This window comes from Balaenoptera ricei, chromosome 1 (genome assembly GCF_028023285.1).
Source record: "Balaenoptera ricei isolate mBalRic1 chromosome 1, mBalRic1.hap2, whole genome shotgun sequence".
In the NCBI taxonomy this organism is placed as follows: Eukaryota; Metazoa; Chordata; class Mammalia; order Artiodactyla; family Balaenopteridae; genus Balaenoptera; species Balaenoptera ricei.
Genome location: NC_082639.1, coordinates 42,456,287 through 42,473,804, shown reverse-complemented (window position 1 = coordinate 42,473,804; position 17,518 = coordinate 42,456,287). Strand labels below are relative to the sequence as shown.

Here is a 17,518-nt window from a genome sequence, read left to right as displayed (position 1 = left end):
TTGAATTATTGGGCAAATATCTTTTACTGGTCTTGTTTTGTCCTTGCTTTTGGATTATTTAGCAAACTGCCCATCATGTAATTGATATTAAATTAACCCACAGACATGGCTATCTAAAACTTGAAATGTCCGTTCTTCCTCTTAGCACTATCACAATTCTGTTTCTAATATTTCAAATTTGATTACATTAATTGTGGATGTTAAGTGGTTTCATGTATATTTGCCTCATGATAAAAATTTGAAACAATAACCTAGGTGGAACTAGGACCTGCATCAATGTTTTCAGTTCTAAGATTTTAATTTCTATCCTTCCCTGGATCTTACCTATATCTAAAAAATTATCAGCCTATATTTCTTTAGCAGATCATAATTTAACATCTTAAAAATAGCAATATGAAGTGAACTGGTAGTATTTCTTCAAAATATCTATTTATTCAGTACTGAACGTTAGTAAGAAATATCTAAATATACATATATATACATAAAAATACTCATATAGAACAGGACCACAAAGTATTATTTGGATTACCTGCATAACCAACTATATGCTTATAGATAAACATAGAGAACTTTGGTCCATGTGCCAAGTGCAAAATTTAATTATAAAATAATAATCACTACAATTAGAGTATATAATTTACCAGTAGGAGTAATTTATTTTAAAAAAAACATTGCTTTGGATTTGATATCATAGTCCTCTCTTCATATTTTCCTACAAGTATCAACATTTTCACTTTTTATTAGTTAAAACAATTAGCCTTATCTTACTATGGCAAATTAAAATATATTAAATTATTTTGCAAAGAAAGACCAGAAATTAAATTTAATATTTTTTAGATCTTGATTCTAAACTGTTAATCTTAGCATATGTTATGTCAAAATATTAAATGTGTTTTAAGATACTGACATTCAAAACATAAATACACACTTGCTACAACCTAATGTCCACACTTTTTTCACTTTATTTTAAATAAAATACAGACAATGCTTTTTCACTTATAGGCCTATGATACATTTTAATTAATGGGAATAATTACTTTTTAGCATCACAAAACATGGTTTTTAAAGTTGAAGTAATGTTTGTGAAGGGAGAAGTAGATGGCTGAGGCAGCAGGAATAAAGGAGGATTGGAAACCTTTTTCTACATGCTATTTTTGTTCATCACCTATAATGTAGAGACAAAAAAGTAAAAGAAGTAGAAAAAAAAGAAAGAAAGAAAGATGGGAACAGCCAAAAATATAGGTGATAGTGTAGTTTTTGTTTGTTTTTTTTTTTTTTTAGCTAATCTGTTTTAATTATATTTTACTTAATATTGAAAAAAGATATTCTGGACTTCAATTCCTTTTATATACCATGATGAGTATTACATAATATTGTCTTTCACAGTTAAAAATCATACCACAATACACACTATTGCTTATTTGAATATTGAGGTAGAGAATATTGTACTATTAATCATCATCAAATGCTGCTTAACTTAATAATTTGATCCCACTTTTTCTTCTGATACATAAGGCTTTAAAAATTTCATCTTGAATCATCAACTATAATAACTGATTTGCAAATTAATTATTCTAGGCCTTTCAAATGTTAACATTCATTCACGTCTGTTCTGAACTTGGACAAAAGAAGAAATGAATGTTTCTTTTTAAATGGCGTGTATAAGTCTGGTCTCAAGTTCTTGAATTAGCAGAATGGGCAGCAGAATGCTGCTGCATCACTGAGGACAGTCACTTCTTAGTAAAAATATCTGAAGGAGAAAATTTTGGAACAAGAACAATTTGGGCCCAAATGGCTTTTACAATAGATCCAAAATGTAAAAGAAGATACTGTTACATTAGCTATACACAGAATAGCCAAATTATAGAATAATTATTCCTAAAGGACAGTGAGTTATTTTTTACTTTAGGAAATCATGTTTCCAAGGCATACATTTTAAACTCAGGACAGATTTCTTTACCAGCAAGTTGTGCAAACTGTACACTTAGAAGAAACAAGGGAGTGGACTGTACTTTAATATAATTGTGATAATTTAGTTGCATTTCTAAATTAAAATTTTAACATTAAAAGATGTTGTCAGTTTTGCTTTATATGTGAACTTTCACTATTCTTGTAACTAATCTGAAAAACTAAGGCATATAACTAAAATAAAATTAGTCAGCATGATACTGCTTTATATGGTCAAGATAAAGTATGAGGTTTTTTTCCAAGTAACTACTGTACTGATGAAATATAAAGAAGAGCAGAAGCTTCCGTCTCCAAACATTTCAATGGAGTTTTTTTTAGCTTTTCACCTATCAGTTCCAGAAACTGTCCCATTATTTTAATGTTAAAAGCTAATTAATATCACTTTAATTATACCAACTGAATGCATTTGAGGTCCTGGTAAATTATTTCTTCTTTCATAGTATAGGTTATATGTAGGATTTCTTCTTTATGCTCAAAAGAAATGACGGGTAGTTTGGATAAGGATTGGTGGTTTTTTTACTTCCTCCCCAAAAGAGCTGATGTTTTTGGCTGACTGGTTTTTTGGGGGGAGGGGAGGGAGGAGGGAAGAGAAAAAGGCTGAATGTAGAATTATTGAATAGGCCTACACTAAAATTCTTCCTTGACCAATGGGGACTGGGAGAAAGGAGAGGTGAGGTGGAACACTCTAAGTCTAATAATATCTGTGTAGTTTTAAAAAATGTACAAACTCCTCCAGTCCCCCGTCCCCCTCCTCGTATGTGCTGGTACCTCTGGACGGTCCAGAAGCCATTTTAGAACTCAGGAAGGAGTTCCACTTGTGCTTTTGCAGGTGCTGTGGTGGCAAGGATAACCTCTGCTCACTTGCCGGGTGTGTTACCATGCTGTTATTTAATGTCTTTCAGGATTAAAGACAGCACAGAAAATTCCAAACCCACATCCTAACACCTGAAGCTCGCACAATGTTTCTATAGCAGATGGCAAAACATTTCACTGGAACCTTGATTTGCCAAGTGAATATCCAGATCTGGGGAGTTTTTATTCTTTTCAGGCACTGCTGAAGAGCCATACTCGATTGTCGGATCTATTCCGGGTTCAAAAAACACGACCACTTCTAGGTGTTTTGCGCGTCCCAGCCCCACCCAAAGTCCCGACGGGCCTGCAATTCTGAGTGTTTCAAGCTAAGGGTCTTTCCGAATGAACGTGCATTTTCAGTTCTGGACGTCTAGTAATTTGTGGGGGAAAGGCAACACCATAGGACTTTCCGAGCAGTCGAAGCGGGTGAGAAGCCTGAGAGGCATTTGCCTCCTCGCTGTTGGACGCGAGGCTCGGAGCCCGGCTGTCCTCAGCTGTCACGGGGGGAGGGGGAGTGCTGGCATTGGCTTTGGGCATGGAGTTGCTCCAGCCGCCGCGCCCGGTCCCGCCGCCAGCTCACCTCTGCAGAGAGCTAGGCACTCACCGGCCCGCTTGCCCCTGCTCCCACGTCGCCCTCGGGCCCCAGTCCTCAGGCACAGGTCGCCGGAACCATCCAGTGGGATGGCCGCCGCCTCCTCGGGGACCGCTGCCTGAGGGCCAGGGCCGGGGAACCCTGGCCGCCCCGGCAGCCCGTAGCACCCAGGGTGCCGCGGCGGCTGCAGTGAGGCACCGGGGCCCGCTCCCCCTCCCCGCCCCCGCTCCCGCCTCCTGCCTGCTGCGCCGTGCGCCCGCTTGCCCCAGCCGGCTGGCGCAGCAGCGCACACACTCACTCCGAGGGCGCCTCCAAGGTTACCCGCGGGGTGGGGGCTGGGGCAGGCTCCGGCCACTGGCCTCCTCTGCTGCTTTCCTATCGCCGCGGCCCTTCCGCCGCTCCAGGGCGACCGGGTTCCAAACCCCAAAGTAGAAGAGACTCCAAAGTCCGGGGAGGGAAGTCGAGCTGGGAGCAGACAAGCGTCCGGGCGGGGGGCGGCCTTAGTTGGCTCTGGGTGCCGGGAGAGTCGGGTCAAGCGAGGTCGCGGCAAGAGGGGGCTGTGGCTCCGGCGGGCGCGCTCTGGGCCGCGCTGGCTGGGCCGGGGGCAGCGCGCAGGGGCTGCAGGCAGCACCGAGGCGTCCGAGGCGCCCCGGGCCCGCTGGGGGGCAGAGACAAGCGGGCGGCCAAACCTGCCGAGGAAACTAACTAAATAAAAGGAGACTGTTATTTAAGGCGCGGAAATTTGAAATATTTGGACAGGAAGAGAAAAGAAAAGAAACCTTAGCGAGGGAGGGGAAAAAAAAAAAACACACAACGCGAGCTAACGGTTTTGAAACTCCCCCACCCCCACCCCGGGCTTTTCTGCGCGCCCTGAGGGAGCTCTGGGCTCCAGCTTCCTCACTAGGGAGCCGGGAGCTGCGGTTGGAGTCTGGAGAATTTCGAAGGGACAGAAAGGATGACTTCGCAGCCTCTCCATAGAGGGCTTGGGTGGACTGTGCGCAAAGCTTTACCCCGGGTCTCTGGCTGGAAGATTGTCTCCAGCCTCTCATTAGGTCCCTACGTGGATCTGTTTTTTTGGAATTGGAATTGTGGTGTAAAATCAAAGCAGTCGCGAGGGACGAAGAGACGGACTTTCCCCCTCCAACCCCCCCTCCCCCGCCTTTTGATGAAGGTAGCTTAGGGTAGTCAGGAAGGCTGCGAGCACGACCCTTTCTCGCTCCTGCGCTGTACTCTTCCAGCGCTTCTGGACTATTACTTCTACCCCCGGCAAAAGCCGAAAGCACCTTTTTGGGAACTGAGATTTCGAAACCAATCCGGGGCCACGGATTCCACAACGTTTGTTTGATCAACGCGATCAAGGACATTTATAATATTACCAATTAAAATGCCTTTCCTGGGACAGAATTATTTTATCCATTTATTAGTCACCCAGCGTGGTGTGTGTGTAGGAGCTCATCACACCATTAGGAGATGCACATTGTTTATCAGAAAACTATTGATTCACTACCGAAATATGGTAAAATGCAGTTGCTTAGTGGCTTGGAGACCAGAACGTGGACTGAGGTCCTGTTGGTGTTTCCCCCCCGCACCCACCCCCGGCCCTGCTTTTCCCCAGGTGTAAGCCGGGGGTTCAGCTTACTGGGCAAAGGCTAAGCCTTGAGTTTCCCGACGTGGATGCGGGCGCAGTGAATAACTGAATTTAAGAGCGCATCTCTGCTTACTATCCTCCATTCTTTCTATGGCGTCGTCCCCTGGGGCTCTGGTCATTCCATTAATTAGCACTTGCCTTTCTACAATGCATCTGAAAAAGTTCAGATCCTTCCCCGTCTCAGCTCGCTGTAAACTAGACCCCGTTAAACTCTTCAGTACTGTTCCTTCCATTCTATACATTTCGGTATATTTGTCTTACTGAATATTGTCGAGGTTTTTGAGAGATTGAATAATGGCTTTTCATATTTCCTAGAGGAGACCACACAACTCATTTCTAAAATACTTAGATTAGCAAAGCTATTTCCTGCGAAGAGCCAAAGAAATGTGGCGATGTTTTAATGCCTAGGCAAGTTTTAGGCTGGTGAAGAGGGACAGAGCTCCCTCTCCTCTTTTCGTGCTCCGACCACCTGAGAATAAAGCAACGGCAGAAGTACCTCTCTTTAACTTTAATAAACATCCTATATTTGAAATATCTAAACAGCAATTTTAATGCTTATACTTGATGGATACTGAAAAGTCCATTAAACTCGACTTTAAACTAAGAAACGTCCATCTTTACAGTTGCAACTTGTAAGAAGTGTTGTTTTTATTTTTTTTAGTAATAGTCTTGTGTTTAGAAAATATTCAGCTTACTCAAGCAGTGTATTTTGTGTATTGATTCTAGTTTTTAAATGCAAATTACACCTTTTTCCTTCAAAATCATCTCAATTTCTACTTTTTTCTAAACTTTAAAATAAATGTTTTACATTTAATTTCATGTTGCTGTCAAAAATAAATTTACTCAGTAACTTGTGGTTTGAGGTGGCAGAAGTTGAAGTCTTGTTGCACTTGACATAGGGAAGGTGAACTTAAAATGCCAAATGAAAAGGATTTTTTTTCCTCGGATTTTTTTCCTCTATATTCTTTTATACTATCATGGAAAATAAATTATTGAAAACCACTTGCCTGCCACCTTCCAATCCTTGTTAGGGCAGGCATCAGAACCATGTCCTTCAATAAACCTTGAGGTATTTTGTTCTTTTTGGAGTGAGGGCAGGGAGCTTATAAAGCAGAAGGAGGGAACTTTTACATAAAACATCTTTGTTCTTGTGGGAGATGATGAATAAAGTATTTATAAATTTATAAATGGAAACTGCATTGAAATCCTTTGGTGAAATCTTTAAAATAACAGAGTAAGTAGTAGATGCTGGAAAATTCTCTTGGAAATTTGATATTTCCATATCATTCAAAATTTTTTATTTTTAGCTAAACATATTCTTAAGATTTTATATGCCTTTACCAAAAAGTTTCATGGGAATCAAGTGCTATGTGTAGGAGTGGCCTATTTATTTATTGTAAAAGTGTCTATATTTATTATCCTGTAGCCCCTAAATAAGTTATGACCCTTATATGTAATATATGTATGTTCTTGCTAGCTTTTTATCCCCTAAATATTGTCATTTGCAGCATATTTTAATATTTAAACATTTTGTAATTTTACACTTCTGATATTTCAGGGAGAAAAAGCCAGTGTTACACTTAGCATACTTATGGTATAACTTTGGGAAACGTATTATTTAACCAATTGTTTCATTTTGTGATTTTTAAAAAATCAACTAATGGGAAGCACTTTTAGATGGCATTTTCTTTTTAAAGTGCCTTTTAGAGCTAACATATATTTGCTTTCAGATCGCTACTTCTGAAACCTGTTTTTCAACTATTTAACTTTGAGAGAAAGGGAAGATCGAATATATAAGGATAAATTCACACTGAAATAATTTCAGGTTTATTTCCAAAACATGTTGTCCTTATTCTGTTTTAAAGCAGACATACCAGGCACCAAGTAAAATCTTTGAGGGGAAGCATGAGGAGAGAAAGAAAAGAATAACTGAATCGTCAATAGAATATGTCTAGTTTTTCAATTAGTCTACTTCTTTTTCTAATGTCAAGACTTAAAACACCATGATCTTTTAGAGTAGTTCTCCTTAGCAAGAGGCAAATTATGTGCGGATTATAAGAGGAGTGGAAACCACAGAAAACACTGTCCTGTTTTGAAAAAGTGTTTTAATCAGGCAAAAGAAGCATCAGGACAAACCATTTTTAAAACAAAGTCTTCAAGTTGGGTATTGAGACTGGCAAAGGGAGAAGCAAGGAGAAAAGTCAGGGAAAGATAAAATATTCAGATGAAAGCCAAAGCTATTTGCAATTACATGTTAGAACTCAGGGTTTTGCAGGTGAAAAAGATGTTGCTTAAATATATTCATAAACCTGTAGTAAGATTTCCACTTAGCAGTTTCAGAAGATTTAACTAGCTGTTTAAAATATGACAAAACTGAATTTTAACAAATGATATTAAAATAGGACAGCCAATCAATTAACTGACAAAATAGAAGGCAGTGTGGGAGAGCCCTCCCCACATTCATTGCAGATTCGCAGCTCCCTCCGCCCGGTTTCCCTCCATCAGGCTAACGACCTCGTTTCTCCGGTAGAGCCTGGCCAAGTCGCAGGCGGTGTCCCCCTGATGGTTCCGATGCCCCACTTTGCAGGCCGTGTGCTTCACAAGGAACTCCACCACGGGGAGGTGGCCTTCTTTGGCAGCCAAGTGCAAGGGCAGGTTCCCTTCATTATCCTCGATGTTAACATCAGCTTGAAACTCCAGCAAAGTCTGTAAAGTGTCCAGGAAACCTGCTCTGGCTGCATCGTGAATGACAGCGAAACCAGTTCGGTCTTTCAAATCGGGATTAGCACCTCTAAGTAGTAGTCTCCTGGCAATCTCGGGATTTCCAAGTTTCATAACCTAGAAAAGAAGAAAAAACGGTAGAGTCCTTCAAGTGCTCCTACTACAAGAATATTTTAAAATATCCATCTCTTTTTATGTATGTAACTATTTTTGATGAAGGAGTGCTTGGGGAAGACCCATATGATCGGGTTTGAAGGGCTCAGTTGCAGGAAATGAGTACTATTAGGTAAAAGTAGAATAAAACTTCTAAAAATTGAGCTTCTATGATGGAATATCTTAAACGGGCCCAAAAGTAGGATAAATTGATTAATAAAATAGAATGAGTCCGACTTATATAAAATCACTGACAACTTGGTTCTCTATTTCCCATAAAGATTTGTGTAATTTCATGAATTTATTAAAATAAAAGAAATGGAACTTGAGATTTAAGTAAGTCTCCTTCTGTTTGCTTGTTCATGCTCATAAAATGTGCCTGGGGTGTTAATTCTGTAAAATAAAATGTGGGTAAATTTTATTTTCTAAATAGCTGAAAAGAAATAAGGAGAGTGAGCTTCTTTAAATCCTCAAAGAAGTGTTTCCACACATCAGACTCCATCTAGTCTGATTTTATAAGTGTGAAAATGATCTCTTAAAAATCCAAACCTGGTATTTTCTTAAATTATTAATTTTCACAAGTTCTCTCCAAATAGATACAGCCCCAAGTTTCCAAGTATTTTTTAAAATAGTTTGTTTTTCTTTGCAATTATTTCATATGGGTTACTAGGTGTGTTTAGTGCTTAGAATCCTTCACTTGAAATTTTAAAATGTTACTGATTATTAACGTGTTAAAAAAGCAACAGTGTTCTACATTGCCAATGTATTTATCTAAAACTAAGTTCATGATATGTCTTGTATTAGATAGGAAATGACTGTATGGAAACTGTTCTTGAAAAGAATGAAACAGTCATCCTACTATATTACTTACTGTTTCCTAAAGTTCTAACTAGCCTCCTAATTTTCAAGTGAGCAAAAGAAGAGAAAATAAGATATTTAATGTGTATTTTGGGACACAGACAGCTTTGTCTTGTGGTTTCAGCCCATTTATTAATCAACTGGTGATACCATCTTATTTCCTTTTGCAGTTATTATCAGGCATTTAGGAATAGCTATTTGTAAACTGCCAGTATTTTAAAAGCCAGAATTTGGTATTAAAATTTGCTATCAACATACAAATAATTCACATGACAAAGACTTATCTACTGGTGTTTGAATATATTTCACGCTAATAAGAAATCACTATTAGGCTCTCATAGTTATAAAATATTTTGTGGAGCAGCATTCAGTTGTACAATACATATAATTTCATTGTGAAAAATATAGTCTCATTAACATGCAAGAATATTTCAGCATTTTAATTTTTAATTTATATTTAGGTATATTCATAATAACCTAAATTTATAATACATTACACAGTAGACACTCAAATGTTTGTGAAATTAAATATACACTGGAAAATACATACAAAGCTGATCTCTCTCTTTAGAATGTTTGTTTTAAAAAATCACAAATTAAGTAACATGATGAAATATATTTAGAATGAATAATATTTTATAAATGCAAACGCTATAGATGGCCAAGATGTTAAGCTTCCCTGTTGATAAAACCCTGCTGACTTTTAGCCCTTCCTTTGGGGCAGTGGTTAAAAATGATACATAATTTATTTTTCAAGAACTTCAATGAAATACTTTTTGGTTATTAAAAATTAACACAATCTAATTTTTACCACAACTGCCTCTAAATATTTAGTCACATCTAAGGACCTGAACTGGGAAAAATAAGAGAGAGACACCTTGGATCTTTGTAAAGCAAATGTACGATTAAGGCCTTTGATATTATCCTGATTGAGAAGCTTACACTAGGAAGGGGGAAAAAGCTTTTGTAATTGGGTTAATAAACATAACTGTAGGAGAAAATTTGCCATATTTCGCCAAAAATAATAGTAATGCTGGAAATTGTTTTGAAAGAAAGTTCTTTCTTGAGTTATGACACAACTTCAGAGTCAGGATTATACATACTGAAAATAAGCCTTGAGACTCCTGTTTGTGTGTGTTTCATTATATGTACTAGGACTAAGCCACAATAAGTGGGTGTTAATATCTTGATAAGTATGTTTAATATAAACGAGACTGCAGAGTTGTATTAAAAATGTTTGTCAAAACTTTTTTTTGCAGTATTAATCTCCCAGTCTTCCTGCTCGTCAAAAGTCCTGCAAGATCCTATTCTTACAGGGTTAAGTGGCTCATTCTTTGTGATATTTATATAATATTTTGAATGCTCAATAGGAAACTTTTCAATATATTAAATTTGTGGCATTGCTATCATCACAAAACCTGTTAAAAACTACTAGGTGGAAAAAGAAAAAAAAAACCTTTCCCCACTTAATCCACCTGAAATAACAAGATAAATAATTTAGTATCTATAAGCTTCCTTAATACTGAAAATTTTGCAAGGTCAGTGTATTCTGATTTAAAATATACAGGCTGTATGGACTTCATCTGTCAATAGTAAATCTCCTGCCACTTAAATTTCTAATTCTTGCAATTAAAACAGAGCACTCTAAAAACCCTCTCCCCAGTGGATTTTCAAAAACAGCTTTAAGTGTTGCATTTCGAATACGCATAGCTTATAAGAATACCATCAGAACTCAGATAAAGCAACTGTTTGAGACTACTTTGCCATTTTTCTGTTTCTAAGCCTTTCAACTAAGTTACATGATAACGTTCAGAGGAGGAAAAAAAATTATCAGGTACAATACTTGGCAGCTGGACGTGTTTCATTTGTTACTTGTAAATCTAATTACTAAAAATTAGAACATACCACGGTATGACCGCAGAGACAAAAACACTATAAACTGAGCTCTGATTAGAAAATTCAACTTTTTATTCCTCCTCGATCCTGAATGGGTGGATGGTATTACATTAACTGTGAAATGTACATCCTGTGCCCGTGCCCAGGCCACCCATTCCAAATGAGGAAAGGTCGTTGGTCAAAACCTGAAGCATTTGAAGAAAAAACACCCTTGCCAGTAGTCAAGAAAATTAACGTTAAAGTCAATTATTGGAGCAAAGTACGGAAACCACTAATAGCAGTGTATTTACTTCAAATAATAATCATAATAACGTGTTTACAGAGCTGTCTAAAAAAAAGAAAAACCAAAAAACTCGGCGCTGCTACGACTGCTACAGAATCCCCACCGTCACAAAAACATTCCAAAAATTAAGACCAAACCTGGAACCCACTTGATATCGAGGATGTTATTGGATTTGACGAGTTTGTTCAAAGTACGTCATTTTGGGGAGTTGGATCCACTTAAAGATATAAAATATGGCAACCAACTAGTTTTTAAAACAGTTAAATTTTGTACCCCTGAAAGCTTAAAAGCTATTATTCTAGAAACCCGGGTCACGTAGGCAACATTGTTGACCTGTTTTCCCCACCTCTCTGGATACCAACCTGCAGCGCAGTCCTTCCAAATCCATTTTGTGCATTGACGTTTACATTATTTTGCAACAAACTAGTAAGTTGCTCTAGGTCCCCCCTGGCAGCTGCGGACGCCAACTCGTTCCCCCAAGGCTCGGCCATTCTTTAGGGTCCTGACGATCGGGAAAAGATGAATTAGTTGTTTTTCTTTTTCCCCTTTCCTTCGCTCCTAACCAGGCTGCATGATGGCATCGGAGACTGACAGAAGGACTGGGATGGTTAATCTGGAGTAGAGCTTGGTAGTAAATACTAGTAAGATCTGCCTGCCAAAAGCCCGCCCCTCGATTCACACGTGATTATTCAGCAAAACTGAGCCATTGGAGAGGGGCTCCGCTCCTCGCTTTTTAGCTTAACCCCTATGAAGAATTCTGGTGATTAAACTGAGAGATATACAGGCACACGTATATTTCTGGTAAATTACTCTGGACGTAAAATATAGGCAGAGCCGGCACGTACCTACACTACAGATCTCCGTGAGGAATGTGTGCGGAGATTTAAGGCACTAGATCAGGGCAGAAAATACCGCGAAAAAAGAGACATTTTGGGGGGGAAGAAAAGGCATCAACCCACCCTTGTTCACAGTGGTGACTTGAGCCGCGCGAGCCAGTACCGCAGGGGCAGGTCCTCGAAGGGGCTCGGTCTCCATCCGTCTCGCCGAAGGGGTAGTCCTGAGTGCTCCGCTGCAGGGAGAGCGCCGCGGTGGCTGGATGCTGAGGTGCTCCGGGGGTTAAAGATGATCGCCAAAAGCAAATGAGAGTAGCAGTTCCGTGGCCCTCAAGTTACAGGTCGTAACGACTCCTCGGTGGCCTTGGATTCTCCGGAGGAGCCTTAATTCGCGTTCAGGCCGAGCTGCGGGCTAACGCCGCGCGGGAGGGCTCCGGAGCCCGCTCGCCGGGCTACCGCAGCCCCACCGAGCCTCAGAGGCCGTGGGAGCCAGGCTCGGCGCGCGTCTCCGGAGGCTGCCGGGCGCGCGGCGGGCCCCCGGCAAGCCGGTCATGCCGGCCCCACCGGGTCCTGGGACTCCCAGCAGGGTGAGGAAGGGGGAGAGCGATGCGGGAAGTGTCTATGGGGCCCGGGCTGCTGAAGCAGCGCGCTGCAGCATCGCGGCTGCACAGGGCAGCCCACCGGTAACTTCCCGCCTACGACCGAGCCAGTTCAGACTTCCTAATGTAGAAGCTCATTGAGCTGCCGCCGCCTCTTTTCCTTCCTTTCCCGGTTTTCTGAGGGCCTCCGGAGATCGGGAGGGTCCTGGGAAGTCTCAGGCCAAGCTCTGAGTATCGGGAGTCGCCACAATTCCAGGGCGCAGCCAGTCCCGCCGCTCTTGGCGAGAGCCCAGCGGCTTCGGCGCCGGGTGCCACTTCGCCAACCTCTCGCGGTCCCCTGGCCTGTGCCCCCAGCCTGTGCAGCCGATAGGGCAGCGGCCGCCAGCCAGCTGTGCCCTGGAGCCGAGCTGGGTAGCACCGCTTCCTCCCGAGCCGCAGCGCTCCCAGTGACAGTTTCTTTTGTAGCTGGTCCCCCCCAAATCGCCGGTCCCCGCTCCCTTCACCCCTACAGACACTTGTGCGTCGTGCCCCTTTCTGGTCTTTTCCTTCCCTCCCTCCCTCGCTTCTTTTTTCGCTCAAACAATTGCTGCTTCTGTTGCCGCTGCAGAGACGGTGCCGGTTTCTTCTCCCTTTTTTCCGACCTCATCAGCTTTTTTTGAAAAGAAAAAAATTGAGCGCTTTTTGAGTTGAAAAACCCGCCCCCATTTTAACGGCAGAGTTTTAAGGAGGCTCGGCGGAGTTGCTGCGCCGCGGGAGCGGGAAGGCTGGGCACCGCCCACGCCCCGCCCTCCGCCCTGGTGGCGCTCAAGCACTCTGCCGGGCTCGCCCCGCCCCCCGCCCCGCGCCCTTTCTCCCGCCTCCTCTCTCTCCGCTTTCCTCCCTCAGTCTCCTGCGCTGGCTCCCACCCGCCAGCCCAGCGGCCAGGCCCGAGCCGGAGCGGCTTTTTCGGACCCGCGGAGCCGGGTTCGGCCTCCTCCGGCTGGCGGGCGGAATGGAGTCTGCGATGTGAAACCCCGGGCTGCCCCGAGGCCGGCGGGGGCGGAGGTGGAGGAAAGAGGCTTGTTAATTAAGGCTGCGGAGAGCCGCAGGGCCTTGGAGGCTCGGCGGCGCTGACTGCTGGAAGCCGGAGAGGAGGCTGGCGCGAAGCGAGTCTTTCCCCGGCCCTGGCCGGGCAGCCCGGCCCGCCTCCGCGCTCCCCCGCTAGGCTCTCGAAGTTCGGGCGGCCAGGCCTACGGCTGCCGCCTCTTCCTCTGGGGCGCGCGCTGTGTAAACTCGGCCTCCTTTTCTCAGTGCAGAGCTTCGGCCTCGCACCTGCTAGCTCAACGCCCAGGGCCGCGGTGGGCAGAGGTGGCCGCGGGGGTGGAGGGAGAGACCTGACTGACAGCAAAACCAGTGCTCAGAAAAATCAAAAGTCTTTTATAGACTGATTTTTACGAAAACTAAAGGCATGGTATAGGTAAGAAATCACGACGAACTCTGAAGCCTTAATGTTACAGGGACTTGCAACTGAAATACTCCATTTCTTTGGGGAAAGGGAGAAAAGCAATTAACTTTAAAGCAAAAAAAAAAAATAGTTTTGGGAAGGATTTTCTAACAAGGCCATTTCTTTCTTGTCAAAGTTCTCTCTCTGACTACTTACATGGGACTTGTTTTGGGGGGGGAGGGGGTGTCTAAATGTAAAGGAATAGTATCTTCCTAATCGTTTATTTCAATCATCTGAGACACCAGTTGTCTGTACTTTTAACTTCCTCTTTTAGCTATGTAAGATTAATTAATTACTGTTTTCTATATTTTTTGCACTTAAAAATATCCAACACGGTTGCATGATGCACCCAGCGGTCAAAATGAAACCAAGCAAAAAATGACAGGTGGTCTAATTATTACCGACCTCTAGCAAGCATGTCCTCAAGCAACATCTATACCCAGCTCCTTGAAGTACACTGGGAGTATTAGCAACGAAACACACCAACAACATTTGGATAATCATCTAGCATCAGATTGCCTGGTAGGTAGAGGGAGAGTTGAAACTGCGAAGAATCCTGCAGTGTTTCCTTTAACTGAATTGTTGAGAGGAAAATAACCAGAGCTCTTTTCTTAGATAACTAAACGTGAAATGTGAATCAAACATAAACTACAACACAAGAAATTAATTCCTCTCGTTTCTTACATATATTCAGACATTTCAAATAGAACATTTAGGATTCCATATATACCAGTAAATACCATAAATAATATAATTTACTTTTGATTATTCTGGGAAATTAGTATGTAATCTTTCAGTACAGCTGGAGGGTGTGATGATATAGTAGCACTGTTGGCTGTTAAGAGATAACTGGCATTAGTCCAACTTATGAGAGTTGCTTTCTAGCATTTATTATGGTTTCTTGCTAAGAGAAGACATTGTAATAAGGAAGAATATTGTACTCATGTAAAGTATAGGTATACATGTGTTATCATTTTCATGAAATAAAATTCTTTTTGCTGAATAACGATAAATAAAACTTACGGTAATTTAACATGCATACAGAGCTGGATTAATAGTCTTGGAGCTCCTAAGCACTGAAAAGATTTTGATGTCCCACCAACTCACCTCATATGTAAATAAAAATAATACAAAGCCAAAAAATAAGTGTAAAGGAGTCCAACAAAGTTCTGATTTTTCCCATGTTGACTACTTCAATGCTTTTGCTGAAATATTAAATTCTTTAAGAAAGTTTGTTTGTTTTTTACTCTGGCTTAGCTAGTGTCCTAAAGCATATACTTCGTTTGCTTATTGTATAACCCAGAACTGGCAGCATAGAGATTACAATCTTAGTTCAGAAAGCGTAAGTAAGCACTACAAAAGACCTCCAATGAAAATCTCATATTGAGGGCTAGTTCACTGAAGTCAAAGATGAGTATCTCTGCCCTCAATAAGCTTACATTCTAACATGGTGTACAAAAAGATTAACAGTTAAGCATCTGTTAAATTGAAAGTAGTAGTTTGTCTTTTAACCCAGTAATGACATATCTCTCAAACGCTGAAATAGAGCCTTTTAGTTGGATATAAAATACTAACAGTCATGGAAATTTTTTCAGCAGTTCATACTCATTTTAAAGGATTTATAGAAATACTACAAATTATTTTGTGCTTTTTCCCTCATTGACTTAAGTATGCATAGTTTCTGAATGATTAACTTACGGATATGTGTATATGGTATTTACAATTTCTTTACATAGTCCCAAAGTCTTCCTTTTGTTACATTTATAGATCCAAGAGAGGTAGAAAACAGACAGGTACCCTCAAGGGGCCTTTTTATCATTTCATTATTGTGGCTTTGGCATTTTATTTCTGAAATTCAGCAGGCTTTTTCATATGGCTCACACCACTTATGAAAGTCTTTTTGTAAAGTAAGAAAAAAAAATGCCCAGTAAGCAACTCAAAAGTTTAAACATAATAGCAACAATTAATATTTATATAGTGTTTCCTGGTTATAACATCATGCACACATTATTTAATCTTTACAACTCTGGGAGGTAAATATGATAACTATCCCCATTTTTCAGGTGAAGGAATTGAGGCTTATAGAGAATGTGACTAAGGCCAATAAGTAGTGGATATAGGACTTGAACTCAGAATTCATCCCCAAATGTTAGGCCTTTTCCATTACTTAAGAGTCCAGTTCACTGGAAGCTTTGGGTTTGGAACTCTCTCAGACTTTTCCCTATGTGCTTCTTCCATTGGCTGGTTTTGGCCTGTATCCTTTCCCCTTTTCCTGTAATAAATTGTAACCATAAGCTAAAAAAAAAAAAAAAAAAAGAGTCCAGGATCAGGCACTAGTGTCCTAACGAACATTAAATCATTATATGAAATACATTTTGGATTACTTAAGTGTGGATCTAACTGTAGTAGCATTAATCTTCTCAGGAATTACATTGTAATTGAGTAGCATTGTTAAAAAGCTTGATTAACTTAAAGGATCAAGGTTAACACCCCCAATAATGAGTCATGTTGATGTCATGTGTCCCTGATATGATGTGATGAGGACACATCACCTTTGTGGTATCCTTCCCCTGAATCCATAAACTCAGCATAATTCTGAGAAAACATTAGACAAACCCAAACTGAGAGACCATTAAAGTTCCTGACCATTAGTCTTCAAAAGTCAAGACCGAGCAATGGTCACAGATTGGAAGAGGCTAAGGAAACATGACCACTAAATGTAATGTGGTATTCTGGTTTGGACCCTGGAACAGAAAAAGTACATTAATATAAAAATCCAAATAGAGTCTCTAGAACATAATTAATAGTATTAATGCCAGTGTTAATTTCTTAGTTTTGATATCAGTACCGTGGTCATGCAAGATGGTAACAGAGGAAGCTGGAAAAAGGTAAACAGGAGCATTCTGTACTATGTTTGCAACTATTATATAAATCTAAAATTATTTCAAATAAAAATTTAGCAAAATAACTAGAAGTAAACTTTATTATATATATTTGAAAAAATATGAAATAAAATTCCTTTTAAAAGAAGAATGGTAAGTAAGATCAAAGAACATGGAGATTCTAGGAAAAGATCTATATTTGAATTAGACTGAGCTCCGTGACTTAATGCAGTAAAACAGCTACGAGAATGTATAGATTAAGATTATTTTTCTTTGCTCATGCTTATGGACAGAGAATCTCTATATTTTTATTCTCTCAGTTTTTGACACTGGAATGAAATTGTTTCCTTTAAGGAAGGAATTCTGGGGAAATGAATTTTCTCTTTTTTTTTTTAAAGATTTTTTTGATGTGGACCACTTTTAAAGTCATTATTGAATTTGTTAAAATACTGCTTCTGTTTTATGTTTTGGTTTTTTGGCCACAAGGCATGTGGGATCTTACTTAGCTCCCCGACCAGGGATCAAACCTGCGTCCCCTGCACTGGAAGGCAGATTCTTAACCACTGGACTGCCAGGGAAGTCCCGAATTTTCTCTTAATTCAGTATTTATTTTTCTTTCATTCCTTTCTCTGTAGTGGAAAGTTACTCTGGATTCTGGGTATCCAACCATGAATAGTTACGTCATAGGGAAGAATCAGTCTCTTCAGGAATTATACACTATGGATGGTAAAATGCAGGGAGGCAACAGGG

General features: G+C 40.7%; 1 protein-coding gene across 2 annotated transcripts; it reads right to left on the bottom strand.

Annotated features, from left to right (window-relative positions):
* Positions 1–7,046: 7,046 nt before the first annotated feature.
* Positions 7,047–13,130, bottom strand: CDKN2C (cyclin dependent kinase inhibitor 2C). 2 transcript variants are annotated; one of them, XM_059898453.1, is made up of 3 exons: positions 11,931–13,130; positions 11,334–11,473; positions 7,047–7,898 (listed from the first exon to the last, which is right to left on the bottom strand). In XM_059898453.1, the coding sequence occupies exons 2-3, from the start codon at positions 11,460–11,462 to the stop codon at positions 7,521–7,523; spliced, it is 507 nt and encodes a 168-aa protein (XP_059754436.1). In that variant the 5' UTR covers positions 11,463–11,473; positions 11,931–13,130; the 3' UTR covers positions 7,047–7,520. The 2 variants fall into 2 exon arrangements, with proteins under 2 accessions (XP_059754436.1, XP_059754427.1); XM_059898444.1 differs by lacking the exon at positions 11,931–13,130 and having other exon boundaries at positions 11,334–11,584.
* Between the last annotated feature and the right edge of the window lie 4,388 nt (positions 13,131–17,518).

Bases quoted from the DNA above. Each gene is read 5' to 3' on its own strand.
- CDKN2C (XM_059898453.1), bottom strand. From the start codon at position 11,462: ATGGCCGAGCCTTGGGGGAACGAGTTGGCGTCCGCAGCTGCCAGGGGG. The intron at 7,899-11,333 runs GTTGGTATCCAG...CTTCTTTTCTAG, and splicing joins TTGGAAGGACTGCGCTGCAG to GTTATGAAACTTGGAAATCC.